The sequence below is a fragment of the Ascaphus truei genome, chromosome 4 (genome assembly GCF_040206685.1).
Source record: "Ascaphus truei isolate aAscTru1 chromosome 4, aAscTru1.hap1, whole genome shotgun sequence".
Lineage (NCBI taxonomy): Eukaryota > Metazoa > Chordata > Amphibia > Anura > Ascaphidae > Ascaphus > Ascaphus truei.
The window spans coordinates 123,473,693-123,489,949 of record NC_134486.1 but is presented as its reverse complement, the minus strand read 5'-3'; the positions used below and the strand labels follow the sequence as shown (position 1 = coordinate 123,489,949).

The 16,257-nt window shown below is 43.7% G+C and overlaps 1 protein-coding gene across 1 annotated transcript in view; it reads left to right on the top strand.

Annotated features, from left to right (window-relative positions):
* ADGB (androglobin) overlaps positions 1–16,257 on the top strand; it is a 542,000-nt gene that overhangs the window by 62,862 nt on the left and 462,881 nt on the right. Inside the window, exons 4-5 of the mRNA XM_075596533.1 lie at positions 12,663–12,734; positions 12,937–13,140. Of these exons, the coding sequence (XP_075452648.1) occupies positions 12,663–12,734; positions 12,937–13,140 (276 nt within the window). The remainder of the gene's footprint in view (positions 1–12,662; positions 12,735–12,936; positions 13,141–16,257) is intronic.

Genomic DNA, 16,257 nt, shown 5'->3' with positions numbered 1-16,257 from the left:
AGCCTTCATAGAAGGAAGGCAGAAGAGGGGGAGGGGGGGGGAGGGGAGGAGAGAGGGGGGGTAGGGGAGGGTGGATACCCACCCTGGCCGCCAGGATCCTGGTCTAGTTGGTTTTGGGAATTTAGCTCAAAGTATCTCAGTAGTCTCTGTCTGGGAGGGCGGTGTCCCTTCCTAGTTTGTGTGGTTTGCCATTATCTAGCGAAAAGTATCCAGGGCTCCCATACCTTATAAAATGCAAATAGATTTTGCCTAAGGGTAGCCGTCAGCTTCTCCATAAGCATCACCTCACTGATCCTCTTTTTTATCGTTCTTTTAGCAGGGGTGGTTAATCTCTTCCAGGAGGCCCCTATTTCACATCTAGCCGCGGTAAGGATAAAGGAGATTAATTTCCTAGTTGGGCGGTCAATTCCGGGCATTGGCCTGGTGTCATGATAGAGGGGGTTTGGCCCGGGATTAAAGGGGTTACACCCCATTTGGCCACCCTCTACTCTCACCTGGGAAGCAAGGGGTTAACTGGACTGAGGTCCAGTAATGTGTTTTTGCCTTGCTTCAGTATCCAAATGTTTATTCCCCTGTATAAATGTATTGTGTTATCCTGGTGTTTGCACTCACACATACACTAGGGTTGATGAGGGAGGGAAGGAGTTAATGTTAGTTTAGTGATTATAGCCCTTTGTTCCCTTTTCCCGCCTTTTCAGGCCCCATTTTGCAGCCTTCCATAGGCCGCCATTGCAGCTCCATGCGTTCCAATGGCAGAAGTAGCGGTTTTGGACTGGTTTTCCAGCGACGACCAGCAGGTGGCATCCGAGAGGAGGAGCGGCGGTTTCCCATTGTAAGTCAATGGGCTCATTGGCTTCAATGGAGATTCCTCAACGCCGGCCTCGAGGAACAGGTTGGCAGCCATCCAAACCGCAGACTGCAAAAGCGGATACAATGTCTTTGAAAAGAGTTTAATCACTTCGGTCAAGTTCAAAGACAATTGGCGTGGGAATCTTGGGTTCTAGGGCACCTGGGAATAATTTTTTTTTTGCCCCTAGCCCCTAGGGACCCACACACACGACCCCCATCGGGTCCGGGAATGAGGGACCCCCGTAAAGGGTCAAGCGGAGAAGGAGGGTCGCACCATTGAATCTAACGGCGGTGTGCGCCATGCATTGTCTATGGCGGCGCCGGCCATTGATTCCAATGGGGAAAAGCCATGTGGCGTAAAAACGACTAAGTGTAAAATGCTGAAAAATGGAAGTCCATATCTCCGGTTCTGGAATGACCAGAGGGATGGGATTTGGGTGGCATGTAGCCAAGGTTCCGGCTTTAATGCATGCCCCCTCAGACCAACCAGACGGAGTGTGGACGAATGTAAAGATTTGTGGATTTTCTCATAGACTTCAATGGCGGCGGTTTCTCCATTGAAAGTCTATGGCGGGAAACTCCATTGACTACAACGGCGGAGTTGCTCCATTGAAACCCATGGCGGCGGAGCCCGTTGTTTTCAATGGGGATTTAGTGAAAAGCTGAGATTTCTTTTTAGCGGAGATTTTTATAATAAAATATGAAACGGTTTATGTGGTATTTGTATAACTCCGGTACCGAAGGTCGCAGCGGGCTGAAACTTGGACCCTATAGTGTACCACTTCCGGCATTAAGGTCTGGAAAGTTTGGACCCGCTGGACCTACCAGAACCGGCTATTTTAATGTGTGTAGGTATTAAAGTGTATATGGGATTTTGGATCTGCTCTGAAAAAATGCAGACTCCATCTGCTATGCTAAATAGGGCAGGAAGGGCATCCTGAGGAATTAGCATAGCCCGGTGATCAGAAATTAACTGTCCTGATTGTTTATACTAAGGGCAGGAACAAAGGGACTGAGTGTTTTTAAGTGTCGGATTCACACTTACAAGGGAAGCCAAAATCTCCTTCAAAGTGATTTTTCTAGCCAGCTCGGCGCCTTGGTTGTAAGAGAGGGGGTTGAAATGGTATTTAAACCAGAGTCATCCATTACTCAAATGTCTTCATGCATGGTCTTCATGATCTTCATGTAATGTCGTGATGTCTACATCTGAACCTGAATTATGGAAGAAATGGCCCATCCTGTATCCTGATGGCTTTCTTGTCCAAACCTTTCAGTAAGTGTCTATATGTTGTTGTTATTTGTATAATCTCGTGTGTTCACCTTTTTCAAGGAATAAATTATATTTTATCATATCTAAGCCTCGTTCAGTTCAACCCAGATATTTGGTATTTATTATATCTTGTCATAAGTTACCGTGACACCTGGCCAGTAGGATGGTCAGTGGATCGATAGGTAATTCCAGGCCAGTGACTTCTTTTATCAAAATTTGGACCTTGGTCCAGTATTTCACAATTTCTGGACATGTCCACCAGATGTGGGCCATGTCCCCTCTATGTCCACAGCCTCTCCAACATAGATCTGATGCCAGGGGGTAGATCTGGTTTAATCGTACTGGGGTAAGATACCAGAAATATAAGATTTTGTAAATGTTCTCCTTTGTTGTGGTGCATATGGAAGTTTCTGAGGTTGCCTTCCAGATTTCTTCCCAGGTCTCTCTTTCTATAGTGATATTCAAATCTGCTGCCCACTTGAGCATGTAGTCGTGTTGTGGGGGGGCCCCTGATTTCTCTAGCTCATCGTAAATTTCCGAGATGAGACCCTTTTGATGGGTATTAATTTTACACAAATGTTCAAATTTGGTGAGAGAAGGGAATTCCGGGAGTGGGCACGTTTTCCGAGTAAAATGTCAGATTTGAAGGTATTTAAATGTGTCCAATTCTCTAATATTGTATTTAGCCCGGAGGTCTTGATAGCTCAGGAGCTTCCCAAGGCTTAAGAGATCCGCAATCACTCTGATTCCCCTCGTTTGTAGTTGATCGAACAGCTTAGATCCGCATCCCGGGGGAAATTTTGGGTTGTTAAGAATAGGCGTCAGTTGGGAGCTAGTAGAGGACAGCCCATATCTAGTCTTACATTTAGACCAGACTTCCCACGTGTGTAACGTCGCCTATAGTTTAAGATTATGGGAGAGTCTATCTCATCTGTCCAGGCTCCAGAGGCAGGCTAGCAGAGAAGGCGTTCTGGCATAGTGTGACTCTATTTTGATCCAGCAACAATGGGCTGGGTCTGTGTTCCACATTACTGCTTGTTTTAGTTGGGTGGCAAGGTAATATTTGTATATATCTGGGACTCCCATGCCCCCCTTGGATCTTGGTGCCAACAGGACCGATCTCGCGACTCTGGGTCTCTTACCCTGCCAGATAAAATTAAACAACCTATTTTGAATGTTTTTCTGATCATTGCCAGGGATATGGACCGGGAGTGTTTGGAAAAAGTATAACAATCTGGGGAGTATTTTCATCTTAATGGATATCATTCTCCCGATCCATGATATCTGGTAACTTTCCACTGATCTAGGTCTTTTTTGATCTTTTCCCAGAGCGCTGGGTAGTTATCCCTATATAAAGCTTGATAGTGTCTTGATACATTGACTCCCAGGTATTTAATTTATGAAGAGCACCATCTATAGCTAAAGTTTAATTTGAGTAATTTCACTTCGGGGTCTGGGAGACTAAGATTTAGGGCTTCAGATTTGTCGCTGTTAATTTTGTATCCTGATATCTTTCCAAAGTCCGTCAGTTCCTTTTGAAGGTTAGGAAGGGAAGTTTGGGGTTTGATCAAAGTTAGAATGATATCATCAGCGAATAGGGAAATTTTATAGTTTGTTTTTCCAATAATGATACCCTGTATGTTCGTGTTGTTTCGTATTTTGGTCGCCAGTGGTTCAATCATGAGGGCAAAGAGAAGGGGGGACAGGGGGCAGCCTTGTCGTGTTCCATTTTTAATGTGGAACCTCTCAGAGTTTCCACCTGGAAGTCTGACCATGGCGGACGGATTCTGATAGAGTGCCCGGACTCCTTCCAAAAATGAGTCCTTGAAACCAAATTTTTTCAGTGTTTGATCCAAGAATCGCCAGTCAATTCTGTCGAATGCCTTCTCTGCGTCTAAGCTCAGTAGCATTGCTTTGGACCCGGATATGGACATGATCGATTATATTAATTATTCTACGGGTATTGTCCGAGGCTTGGCGGCCCGAAACAAACCCGACCTGATCCGTGTGTATTAGTCTAGGTAGGATGGGATTGAGTCTGTTCGCCAATATCTTACTATACAATTTAAGGTCTTTGTTCAACAGTGATCCCCCCGTGATCCCCTCTTTTACCTAGGAATTCGGGACCAGGCTCATACTAAAAGTATTCCTATCCTGAAGGGCATAAGGGTACTGGTCTGTGAAGGGGATAGTGTGAGGGGGCGAGGGGGGGTGGGCTGGTGAGAGGGAGGGGTGTGGTTGGGGGGAAGGAAGAGGGGGGTGGGAGGGAGGGGTATGGGGGGGAGGGGTGGATCTGGGGGGGGGCAGTGGGAAGCCAGTCAGGGCCCTGTCTCTATGTCTTTCCAACACAGAAGATTATTACTATTGGGCTAGAGCCTGCATGGGTTTGGGGTGGGTGGTGCTTACTATTATAAGCAGTATTATAACCCTCTGTTCTCCTCAGTTCCAGCCCAAGGTACTTTTATGCCTGATTAGGATTCCGTATGGGTGGGTCGTGTTCCAGCGGGGAGGGCTTGTAAAGAATTGGGGGGGTGGGGAAAGGGAGGGGGGAGTAGGGAAATTGGGGTACAGTATCTTTAGCATACATCAACAGTATTGTACGAGTTTGTTTTCACATGGTTCAGCTGAGGAGTTCCCGTTGTATATTGAAACCGTTCTTGGCTAAGGGACCGTTCTCAAGATTTCCCAACCTCCTATGGAGAACATACTTCATATCTTTTCAGTGCTCCAAACCTTTGTTGAGTCTTAAACCTGGGGGTAGGGGGTGGGGGGGGGGGAGAGAGAAGAAGGGGGTAGGGGAGGATATGTGAAGGGGGGGTGGAAGGAAGCAAGAGGGAGAGTCCCGGGTGCGGTGTCTTTAGCATACATCAACAGCATTGTTCAGGTTCATTTTCACATAGCTGTGCTGAGGAGTCTCGTTGTACAATTAAACCTTTCTTGGCTAAGGGACCATTCTCATGACTCCCCAGCCTCCTATGAGGAGCATATATCAAAGCTTTTCAGTTACTCCAGACCTTTGTTGGAGTTCAAACCTGGGGGTGGGGGTGTGGGGGGTGGGTGGGGTGTGGGGGGTGGGTGGGGTGTGGGGGGTGGGTGGGGTGGGGTGGGGGGTAGGAGGGGTAGGGAAGGTAGGAAGGAAGGGTAGCTCGACAAGCACACTTTTTATTGTGGTGAATGTGATTCCCTGCGGGTCTGGGAACGAGAATATTGCTAAGCTCCCCTTTTGTTTTCTTCCGCAGAGGGCCCTTCCCTCATAGGCTCTAGGGGGGGCCTCATCTGCAGGGCTTAGCGGGGGGGATGTACAGGGGGGTGTGTGGGGTGATGGGGTTGAATCGGGCAGGGAGGGGGGGAAGGGGGTACTGGGGTTGATTGGGGAGGGGGGGAGAGAGCTAAGGTTAGCCCGGGTGGGGGTCAGAGGGGGAGGGAAGGGAAGGGGGTATCCTCAGTATTTAACTGTTTCCCTATATGGACAATCCATATTCTACATAACCAGAGAAAACCATTTAACCTAAGATAACATAACAATATCTATTCTAAAGGAACATTTTCATAACTCCCCATTACAGACCCTGCAGGATCAGCGTCTTCTTCGAGTGTCCATGAGGGGTCAGCGATCAGGAGACGGATAGCGTCCTTTGCATGGATCCGGGGATCGCCTTTCTCGGCTTTAAGTCGAGGGCCCAGTGCGCCGGCACTCGGGGATCACCGTAGCTGCATCCCTGTTCTCCAGAGATAGGAACGATGGCCTCTCCTCAGCCGAGGGGGAGGGGGGAGCAGGGTGGAGCTGGGAAGATGCAGGCAGCATGGGGCCTCGCAGGGCACAAGATCCTCCGGCGTCTGGTAGGCCGCGGCAGCTGATCTCGTTGAGTTGAGTGCAGGTCCGGTGGGAGTGTGATGGCTGCGTCTGAAGAGCCTCAACGTCGGTATCCCCGATGGTCAGTTCGGGAGCGCCATCGATCGGGATAGAGCACCCTGGGTCCCGGCTCCACTGAAGTTGAGCAGTGCTCGAGTCCCCGGATATCCATCGCAAATGGTAAGTGTCTCGGGAGGCTTGTTATTTGTCCCGCGTCTGCCTCTGGCCCGCCAGTCTCATCGAGGCTCTCACCGGATGGTCTTCTGTGTCTACGTTCCGACCCCGGTTTGGGTCAGAGGCTCGGGGCATCTGGAGGGTCAGGCCGAGGGCTTTCGCCAACTGTTCCATGTCTTCGGGGTAACGTATTGTGAAGTATTTCCCTTTGTTGTTTATAATGAGTTTGAAGGGAAATTCCCACTTGTATTTCATGCCGTTATCCCGCAATAACAGGGTGAGGGGGCGCAGTTCTTTCCGATGGTTGATGGTCATTTTTGACAATTCGTTGTAGACTTGGAGCTTCTCCTCACGGAATTGGATAGAGTCTCGTTCCCGGCAGGCTCCGATAAGTTTTTCTTTGGTCGAATAGCTATGAAGATGGATTATCACGTCCCGTCGGCGGCTAGGGTCATCTGACCTCGAGCCTAGCGCTCGGTGGGCCCTATCTATTTCGAGGTCTCGCTGGTCCAGATCGCCACAGATTGTTATGAACAGGTCCGTCAGGTATTCTTTGAGGTGGCCAGGCAGAACTGCTTCAGGGATGCTGCGGATTCTAATGTTCTGGCGGCGGTCCCGGTTCTTCTGGACCTCTAACCCGTCTCTCAGAGAGTGGATTTCATTACCCAGCCGGATTATTTCCTCGTCTGCATCTGATTGATACTTGAGGGTCTCTTCCAGCCTGCTCTCCAGAGTTGTGGTCCTCTCCGTCAGGCCTTGTATATCTTGCTTGATCTCGGATACCGCTTCTTTGAGATCAGCTTGTAGGGACCTGTATAGTTTGCTATGTAGCTCCTCTAGATAGGCCTTGGTGATTCCCTCATCCGGGGGAAGACTTTCGCCGATTCTCTCTCAGTCAGACGGCCCAGGTTTGGCGCCACGTGCGCCAGGCGGGGAGCCGCCATCTTGTTTTTTTGCTCCCGCATCGGAGCTTTGCCTCGCGGGAGTAAAGAACTTGGTAACCCCCTGACCGGGTTGGTTTTTTGCCTTTTGAAACATGCCTGGTTGTTCAGGAGTTAGGAAAGGCAACTGGTAGCAAATTTTGACGGGGGAAAACAGCTTATATTGCCGGTTATTCAGGAGGGTCTCCGTAGCTCTCCTCTTACCATTCTACTCCGGTTGATGTCATCGGCACGCCCCCCCTAACCATTTGTTTGACCACTTCACGTGGGAGACGTTGGGATAGAGTGGCAGAGTGAGGGTTTCTACATCTTACCACCACCTGCCAGTGACCCAGCCTCCCTACTGCACGGACCGGGGTAGGAGAATTTGATTACCACAGATACCCCTCGATATATTTGTACTTACACTGTGTCGTGTAAGTATGTGGATCCATATTTATTTATCTCTCCCCCCCTCCCTGGCTTATCTAACCTTATGAGGTTTGATATGTGTTACATTTGAAGACTGCATTTTCTCCTTTAACCCTTGCTCCCCCCTGTTTTCTTGTTTATCTCTCTTGTCCAGGGTTTTGGATAACCCCCATTGGGGTTGTAGCAGAAGGGTTCATCAACCTAGGTTTTTCCTAATATATTGCCATGGGGTATTCGTCACCATTCACTGGTAATATTAACCCCTTTCTTTGGATTTTTTTTTTTGTGGAGGTTAGCGCCGTTTTTTTGTTGTTGCTGTTTTTGTCATTTTGCTGCCTTATTTTGAAATTTTTCGTGTGATTGATTTTCGTTTTTTAATTAATGATGTCTTCTGTTGGGTCCTGCTTTTAATGGATGTGTTGGCTAGTTGTTTTCTTAATTAATTGCTTTGTTGGTTACTGGAAAAATGAATTCATTGTTTTGTTGTTTAGTGGTTACATTAATTCATTGTTTTGTTGGTTAGTGCTTTTATTAATTGCATTTGTTGGCTAGTGTTTTTTTTTTATTGAATTGGGGTGTTTAGGTGTTTGTGTGTTTTATTATTGTGTCTTTTGGCCATTCATGTATTTTGATTAGGGTGCCCATTGACTGCTATAGTAGCTTATAATGCCCATATTATATGGGTATCATGTACTACTATGCCACTCAGTGGGTACAGGGTGGGTATAGTGAGTCCGGGGTGGGTGGTTAGGCCTCCCAGGTGGGTTGTGGGGGAGAGTGGGTTATCCCCTTAATTACTATAGCAGTTATTAACCACTAAGGTGATTAAGGGGTTAGGGGCCATTAGATTGTATTTATTATGTATGCTTTCTGGCAAGGGAGGACATGGACCTGCAGTATGCTGCCGAGGATGCCCTTCATATTGGCAGGGGTAAGTAGAACAGTTTTATTTACTTTATTTATGCTGGCTGGATAATGTTGTGTTTAATAATGGGCAAATAATCTATTATCCATATCTGGATAATAGTTATTTTGCAAATTACTATACTACACATATACTATACTATACTGTATGTGTTTGGGGGTGGGGTGTATTTATTGAAATGTAGGCCATGTTTTATTTTTTTTTAAATACAGGAATGGTACCACAGACCAGCGGGGACCACCTGAGGGCCCCCAGACACCCGTGGGACCCCTCTGGGGTGCACTGTGGGGCCTGCGGACACCCGTGGGGACCCCCGCAGGCCTGTGGTATTAATCCTGTGTAAAAAAATAAATCTTGGTTTTATGTGGGGGCACGGGGTGGGTGGGTTGTGTATTGTTGTTTGTTAGATATTGTCATGTTTATTGGGAGCCTAGGAGGTGGGTAGTAGGGATGTTGTGTGTATTTTATTTTATTGTGGGTAGCGGTGGTGGGTGAAGGGGGTATTAGCCCAAGGATGGGTGTTTAGGCCTACCGGGTGGGTAGCGGGAGATGTTAACCCCCTCATTACGCTAGCGGTATTAACCGCTAAAGTTAAGAAGGGGTTAAGTCCACCCGCAATCCCCCAGCATGGCCTAAACCAAGGGCCAAATATCACCTTCGCCCACCCCTGCTACCAACAATAAGCATGGCACTGGTGGTTAACCCCTTCATTGCCTTAGCGGTTAGTCGCTAAGGTAATGAAGCGGCCTGTAAATGCATTTTTATTGCATGGGATTCATGCCGGGGGTCTCCAGTGCTGATATTAATGGATATCAGCTCCGGAGTCTCCCGGCATCAATCCCATGCAGGAAAAATGCATTTTATTATCCAAGTGCTGTCTCGCAGCTTCTCCCCACATTCTTGCCAACTTTTCGTGGTAAGGCGATTTGGAGAGGAAATCTCCATTCTAGAGCGGCGACAAGCTGCGATAAGCTGATCGGGGCTACTAGAATTGAGTGAGTTTGAGAAACTGCCGATTAGTGGCATATTGCCGGGCGTTTGTTTGTTTTTTTTCTCGGCAAAAAAAGCGGCAATTTTTGCTCTTATCGGGGCTTACTGAATAGCAGTAGGCTTTTTTGGCGATAAGCTGGCGATAAGCTGGCGATAAGGGATAATCACTGCTTATAGCATGAGGCCCTAAATTGTGTAAGGTAGTAAAATCAGAGCAGGATGTAATTTCCCTCCAGAAGGACTTGGAGAGACTGGAAACTTGGGCAGGTAAATGGCATATGAGGTTTAATACAGATAAATGTAAGTTTATGCATTTGGGAAACAAGAATAAACAGGCAATTTACAAATTAAATGGGGATAAATTAGGGGAAACCGTGATGGAGAAGGATTTAGGAGTGCTTGTAGACAGCAGGCTTAGCAATAGTGCCCAAAGTCATGCAGTAGCTGCAAAGGCAAACAAGATCTTATCTTGCATTAAACGGGCAATGGATGGAAGGGAAGCAAACATAATCATGCCCCTTTATAAAGCATTACCTTTATAAAGCACACCTTGAATATGGAGTACAATTGTGGGCACCACTCCTTAGAAAATACAATATGGAACTAGAAAGAGTGCAGAGAAGAGCCACTAAATGAATAAAGGGGATGGACAATCTGACTTATGAGGAGAGGCTAGTTAAATTAGATTTATTTACATTAGAAAAGTTTGAGCAATGTGCAGTGTGTGCAGTGTGAGCAATGTGTGAGCAATGAGCAGTGTGAGTAGTGTGTGTGCAGTGAGCAGTGTGTGTGCAGTGTGTGCAGTGAGAATGTGTGCAGTGTGCGCAGTGTGCAAAAAAATAAAAATTTAAATGTAAAATTTTTTTTTTTAAACGGGAGCCACGGGAAAACCGCGTTATAACTGAATCGCGGTATAACGAGGCGCGTTATAACGGGGTTTACCTGTATACAGTATATATATATATAAAGCAACTGTAAATATTACTGTATGTTCATTTGCATGTCTTAGACAGGTCTGCAACCCTGTCTTTCCCCATTGTCACCCAGCATACAGCGCTTCCACTGCAGCAAAGGATTCTGGGAAATGACATGCAAATGAGCACTCAGTGCCACCTTTTGTCTCAAGCTCGTATTACACAAGCCAATCCTCAAGCCAATGCATGCTGTTTTAAACACAGCTTTTAAACAGAGGCTGGGATGAGATGCAAAGCCATTAGACCTACTCACATACATGTTTCAACCTTGATGGGTATCATCAGTGTGAGGCTGGTCTTAATGGCTAGCAGGTTTGAGACTAGACTAGGTAATCACCACTGTCATTAAGGTTATGGTGGGTAAAAAAAGTGACAAAAACCCTCCACAGTAAAGCATAAAGCAACTGTAAATATTACTGTATGTTCATTTGCATGTCTTAGACAGGTCTGCAACCCTGTCTTTCCCCATTGTCACCCAGCATACAGCACTTCCACTGCAGCAAGGGATTCTGGGAAATGACATGCAAATGAGCACTCAGTGCCACCTTTTGTCTCAAGCTCGTATTACACAAGCCAATCCTCAAGCCAATGCATGCTGTTTTAAACACAGCTTTTAAACAGAGGCTGGGATGAGATGCAAAGCCATTAGACCTACTCACATACATGTTTCAACCTTGATGGGTATCATCAGTGTGAGGCTGGTCTTAATGGCTAGCAGGTTTGAGACTAGACTAGGTAATCACCACTGTCATTAAGGTTATGGTGGGTAAAAAAAGTGACAAAAACCCTCCACAGTAAAGCATAAAGCAACTGTAAATATTACTGTATGTTCATTTGCATGTCTTAGACAGGTCTGCAACCCTGTCTTTCCCCATTGTCACCCAGCATACAGCGCTTCCACTGCAGCAAAAGATTCTGGGAAATTACATGCAAATGAGCACTCAGTGCCACCTTTTGTCTCAAGCTCGTATTACACAAGCCAATCCTCAAGCCAATGCATGCTGTTTTAAACACAGCTTTAGACATATTTGTTTATGGTATTATTCATCCAAAATAGAAAATATGGGATAAGGTTGAAAAATAAAAAGCACATTCTAAAAATGTAGAACAGCACATTCAAAGAAAAGCCATGTTATTAGTAAAAGTAGGTTTTAAGAAAATGAGTGCCTATATTAGTTTGAATGGTAAATTATGTTACTGGATTCTATGGGCTACATTTACTAAAGGTCAATATAAAGTATCTGCATTAAATGTTGGCATTATGAAAAAAAATGGGATTGTGCCAGTGACATTTATGAAATCTAGGCGTAATAATTTTTTGAAAGGCTGCATCTTTGAGTTGTTAACACTCATAAAACCATCATAATCACCTCTGCTAATATCCCTCACCACTTACCTCAGTTTGCTCCTCTTCAGTTAAAATCATCTTTGACTTAACACTTTTATGTATTTTCTTCTCAAGTGAATGGGCCGTAGAACGTCTTCCAGTGTCGGAAAGTGTCTTATAGCATAGCACTGCTTAGTAAATATAATTTAGTTTACATTAACATCTTGTAGCTAAATATTTGCAAGATTCAGGTTCTCCCAAATCTTTCTTCCGCAGTTTTTGTCTCAAACTTGAAAAACGTACTTGGCACAGGCAAAATATGAAGGGCCATATTTACTGAGAAGTGCTACTCCAAAAGACAACTTCCTGCTAGAAAACACCTTACAGCCCATTCACTTGGGCCACATTAGTATCTTATGGAGTAGCACTGTTCAGTCAATATTGCCCACAATTTCATATTCCTATCACGTGTTCCTTTTACAGTAAAATACTCATGTTTTTTTTTTTTTTTATATATATAGTCCTGCACTTTATTTACATTGTTGATCTGGCTAATTTGTTGTTGAGGTCATACAAGTCTCTAGAGTTTAAGATGTAGGCTACTTTTCTAACTCTTTGCACCATAAAGGTACCACACAGCCTTTCAAGATATTTGCATTTCTGGAGAACTATATTCTAGTCTAGACTGGGTCCATAAATAACTATAAAAATGGTCTCCCTTATTCTTAATCCCTGTTCTCACAATGCATGAGACAAAAATAACATGCTTCATGGGTTTATGCTTCACTGATCTGTACAACTTTGCTTTACTCTAAATAATTTTCTTAGAAAACATACTGATGCTTGACAACTAATATTCTATAGATTGTTCAGACTGAACAATTATGCATTTCTTTCATCGATATTCAAAAAAGGATTTTATTTAAGTAATATGTTCTTTTTTTTTAGCCCCCTGTGATTGTAAAAGAAGAAAACTCATTTGACCTGTTTTCAGCAAATGAACATTTAGTTGAAAGCGAGGTAGGTAAAATGTGGTTTTGTTTTTTTTTTGCTTGTTATTTTCAGCAGTAATAATGTTTTTTCAATTTAAGTCAGAAGTACTTTAAAATAGACACTTAAGAACAAAAAGAAAATTGTATCTTTTAAGGCACATAATTGATTCTGACAAGTTTAAACACTTGCATACTGTATTCTGAATACTGTTTTTGTTTTTGTTTTCCAGCTTATGAGATGGATAATAAGTGAAGTTAGTGCTGTCTGGAGGGTAAATAACACACATTTAATGAACAATAAGCTCACAACAATAGATCCAACTGTGCTGACATGGAAACCATGGGAACACATTTATGCTCTTTGCAAAGCTGTAAAGGGGCATATTCCTCTCTATAACAGTTATGGGAAATATGTGGTGAAACTATATTGGATGGTAAGTAAAAAACTTAATGAATTACATCCATAATATCTGTAATAACTCAGTTCATTTAGAATTAGAATGACTAAATACTCTTCCGTGCAGGAAACATCTTAAATGTGAAAAAGAAAAATCATAAAGTAGTTAAATGCTACAGAAGATGTGCCATTACTATTAATTAGTTATAAATGAATACACGTTCTACTGTTTATCGAATATTGGGTGGTAACAAATATTTCCTATTAAAAATTTATTGTAGGGGAGGATTATGAGTCTCTAATTTAAGCAGACATAGTTATGGTTCTCCGGCTTATGATCCTTCAGTGGTTCAGTTCTCTATGAACATTAAGTTTTACATGATCTTTAAAGAATCAGATGGACCAATGCTTCACATCAGTCTTTGTGAGGCGACTGTTATTATTATTTTACAAGCAATATTGTAAGCCATCAGAAAATCTCACACATTTTCTTCTTAACGCTATTGCGCATGTCAGATCATGAGTGTTCAGTTTACGTATCTCAATATAGCAAGAATGCAACGCCTGTACTGTATGTTGCGTAAAGCACCAGCTCTGGCAATATTGTGATGATCTGTTTTCTCTAGGAAAGCGTGAAAATTGTCCACATTTTGTGCCAACACACATTTTTCACATTTCATCTTTACAATCTTTCATCTTCAGTTTTAACAGATTTGACAAGAACAAATAGTCCCGAACCCTTACAAAAAATGTCAATTTGCAGCTGCACTATTTTTGTTTCAAACATAGGAAAATTTGGTGTCTCTCATGGAATAGCCAAGCGATCATATCTCTGAAAAATAATCATGTTAATATAAAAATAAAATCATTAGACCTGTCACTGCCAGAAACAAGCATTCACAACAAACAACGTCCTTCAGACTTGAAACTACTGTATTCAGGGTACAGCTCAATTCTTTAGTTTATATGGTGTTGACCTGTGCAGTGCCTTAGGCCAGCAGCTGCATGGCTAAAAAACAGATGCAGTATGGCCATCGTGGGAAACAAAATCGTAGCTGCAGTCACAGTAAATCAAATTACCCTGTTGTCAAACTGGAGTAACATTCACTATTACTTTATTTTTGTTTAATGGTAAAAGAGCACAATTTATGCGTGTATACACATACATATATAATTTGCTATTTTCAATATACACATTTTAACAAAGATGTCAATCAAATGCCTCACTCGACTCCTAGTCAAATGGAAAAAAACAGTTGGAGCCAAATATGGCAATAGATAAAAACCAATTATAATATCTGCACCTGATGACTTCTCCCTAACACCATCTAAACTATTCCTCAAATTACAAGATGACGCAAGTAAAAAGAGAGGAAAACAAAATACCATGATACATTCATACCTTTAGCCATAGGATGACTGTGCACCAATAGTGAAGCATCAGTTTAACAGCATTCCTGATCAATTTCCATTACTAATATATTGCCTGACAGTTTTAAAAGATGAACAGCAAAGTGAGGCAACTGCACCTGTTCCTACAAGAGTTACAGTAATTGCATACTGTATATATATATTTTTTCAGTTTGCATTTTCTGACATCTTCAGCAGACTCTTCTTGAAAGTTTACATGTCACAGCAGAGCCTCTGCCCTAAAGCCCATTACCATCCATTTAAGTCAGGTGTTTTCCAGTACTGTGAGATGTCTTATGCTTAGTAAATATGGGGTGACGTGATTTTTGCATTAAATCAGTATACAGGGAAAAAAGGCATTCCCATTTTTCACCAAACAAATGTAATCCTTCTTTTTTCTAATTCACATCTCTAATGAAACTTAATTTTCTATGGCCATTGGGATATATGCACTAAGAATAATAATATTATTTTTATGTAATGCGTTTGCACATCAGAGATGATATGATCTCTGATGTGCAAACGCATTACATAAAAATAAAAACTTGCATGGAAAGAATAAGACAACAATGTTACATGTGGAAGGCCATACAAAACATGACCAAAAGTCAGGGATGGAAGGAGGCAGAGGCCATGCCTAATTCAAACTCCGGCCTTTTTGAATATTTTTACCGAATCAAAGGTGCCTATTTAATATGCTGTAAAATGGCCTTCCCCTTGTTCGGAAAGATTTTACCTGCATTCACCTGAGTTAAATCTTCCTACACAAATAGAAGGTGGAAAACTTTCGTTGGTAAAGCCTTATACTGCAATGTTATTTTTGTTCTGTGTGTTCCGGCTTACTTTTTGGGAATATGAATATATATATATACAGGGCCGCCAACAGCGGGGGACAGAGGGCACTGGCGTCCCGGGCCCATTGACTACAAGTTAATATAAGCAACTGCACAGGCGGGAGAAGCGAGTTTGAATGTTCCCGGCTGTGCAGCTGCTTGTTCACATAGAACATAAACGTTAAGTACATCCATGCTGTAATTGTTATCTGTCCTGTGATTGTGCCTTTCTGAGTCTGTTTCACCCTCACGTATGTGTGTGTGTATGTACTCCTGTATACTCTCTAGTCTGTTTTTTGTCTGACTGTCCGTCCCGTCCTACCTAAACCGGCATCCTCCACCTTCCACTTACCCCCAGGCCCGCACACCACCCGGCCCGGCATCCAGAGATAGGCAGACCAGATTCCTCCGCGCCCACCCTCAGTCAGTGTCTCTCTCCACTCCTACGCGCAGCGCTACAGTTTTGGGTCTACCACGCACGCGGCCCTCCCCAGCCTCCATCATCCCCCTTGTACCGGAATCCACCATCCCCCCCGTACTGGAATCCACCATCTCCCCCCACCTGTACTGGAGGTGTTAAATTGTTCCTGAAAGTAAGTGATGTAAGAGTGTGTGTGTATATCTGTGTGAATATAATCATTTATATTCACACAGATACACACACACACACACACTCTTACATCACTTACTTTCAGGAACAATTTAACACCTCTAGCCATAAATCTCATCCACACCGGGGGAAGAACAAGCACAGATAACATTCCAAGAGACACTGTTTTTAAGTATACCCTTTGCTTGCTTCAATCATTGTAACATCGCCGGAAGAAGAGATCAGTGTATCTCGAAAGCTCGCACAAATAAAAGCATTTCGTTAGCCACAGAACGGTATCATCTATTTATTTTTTGATTAT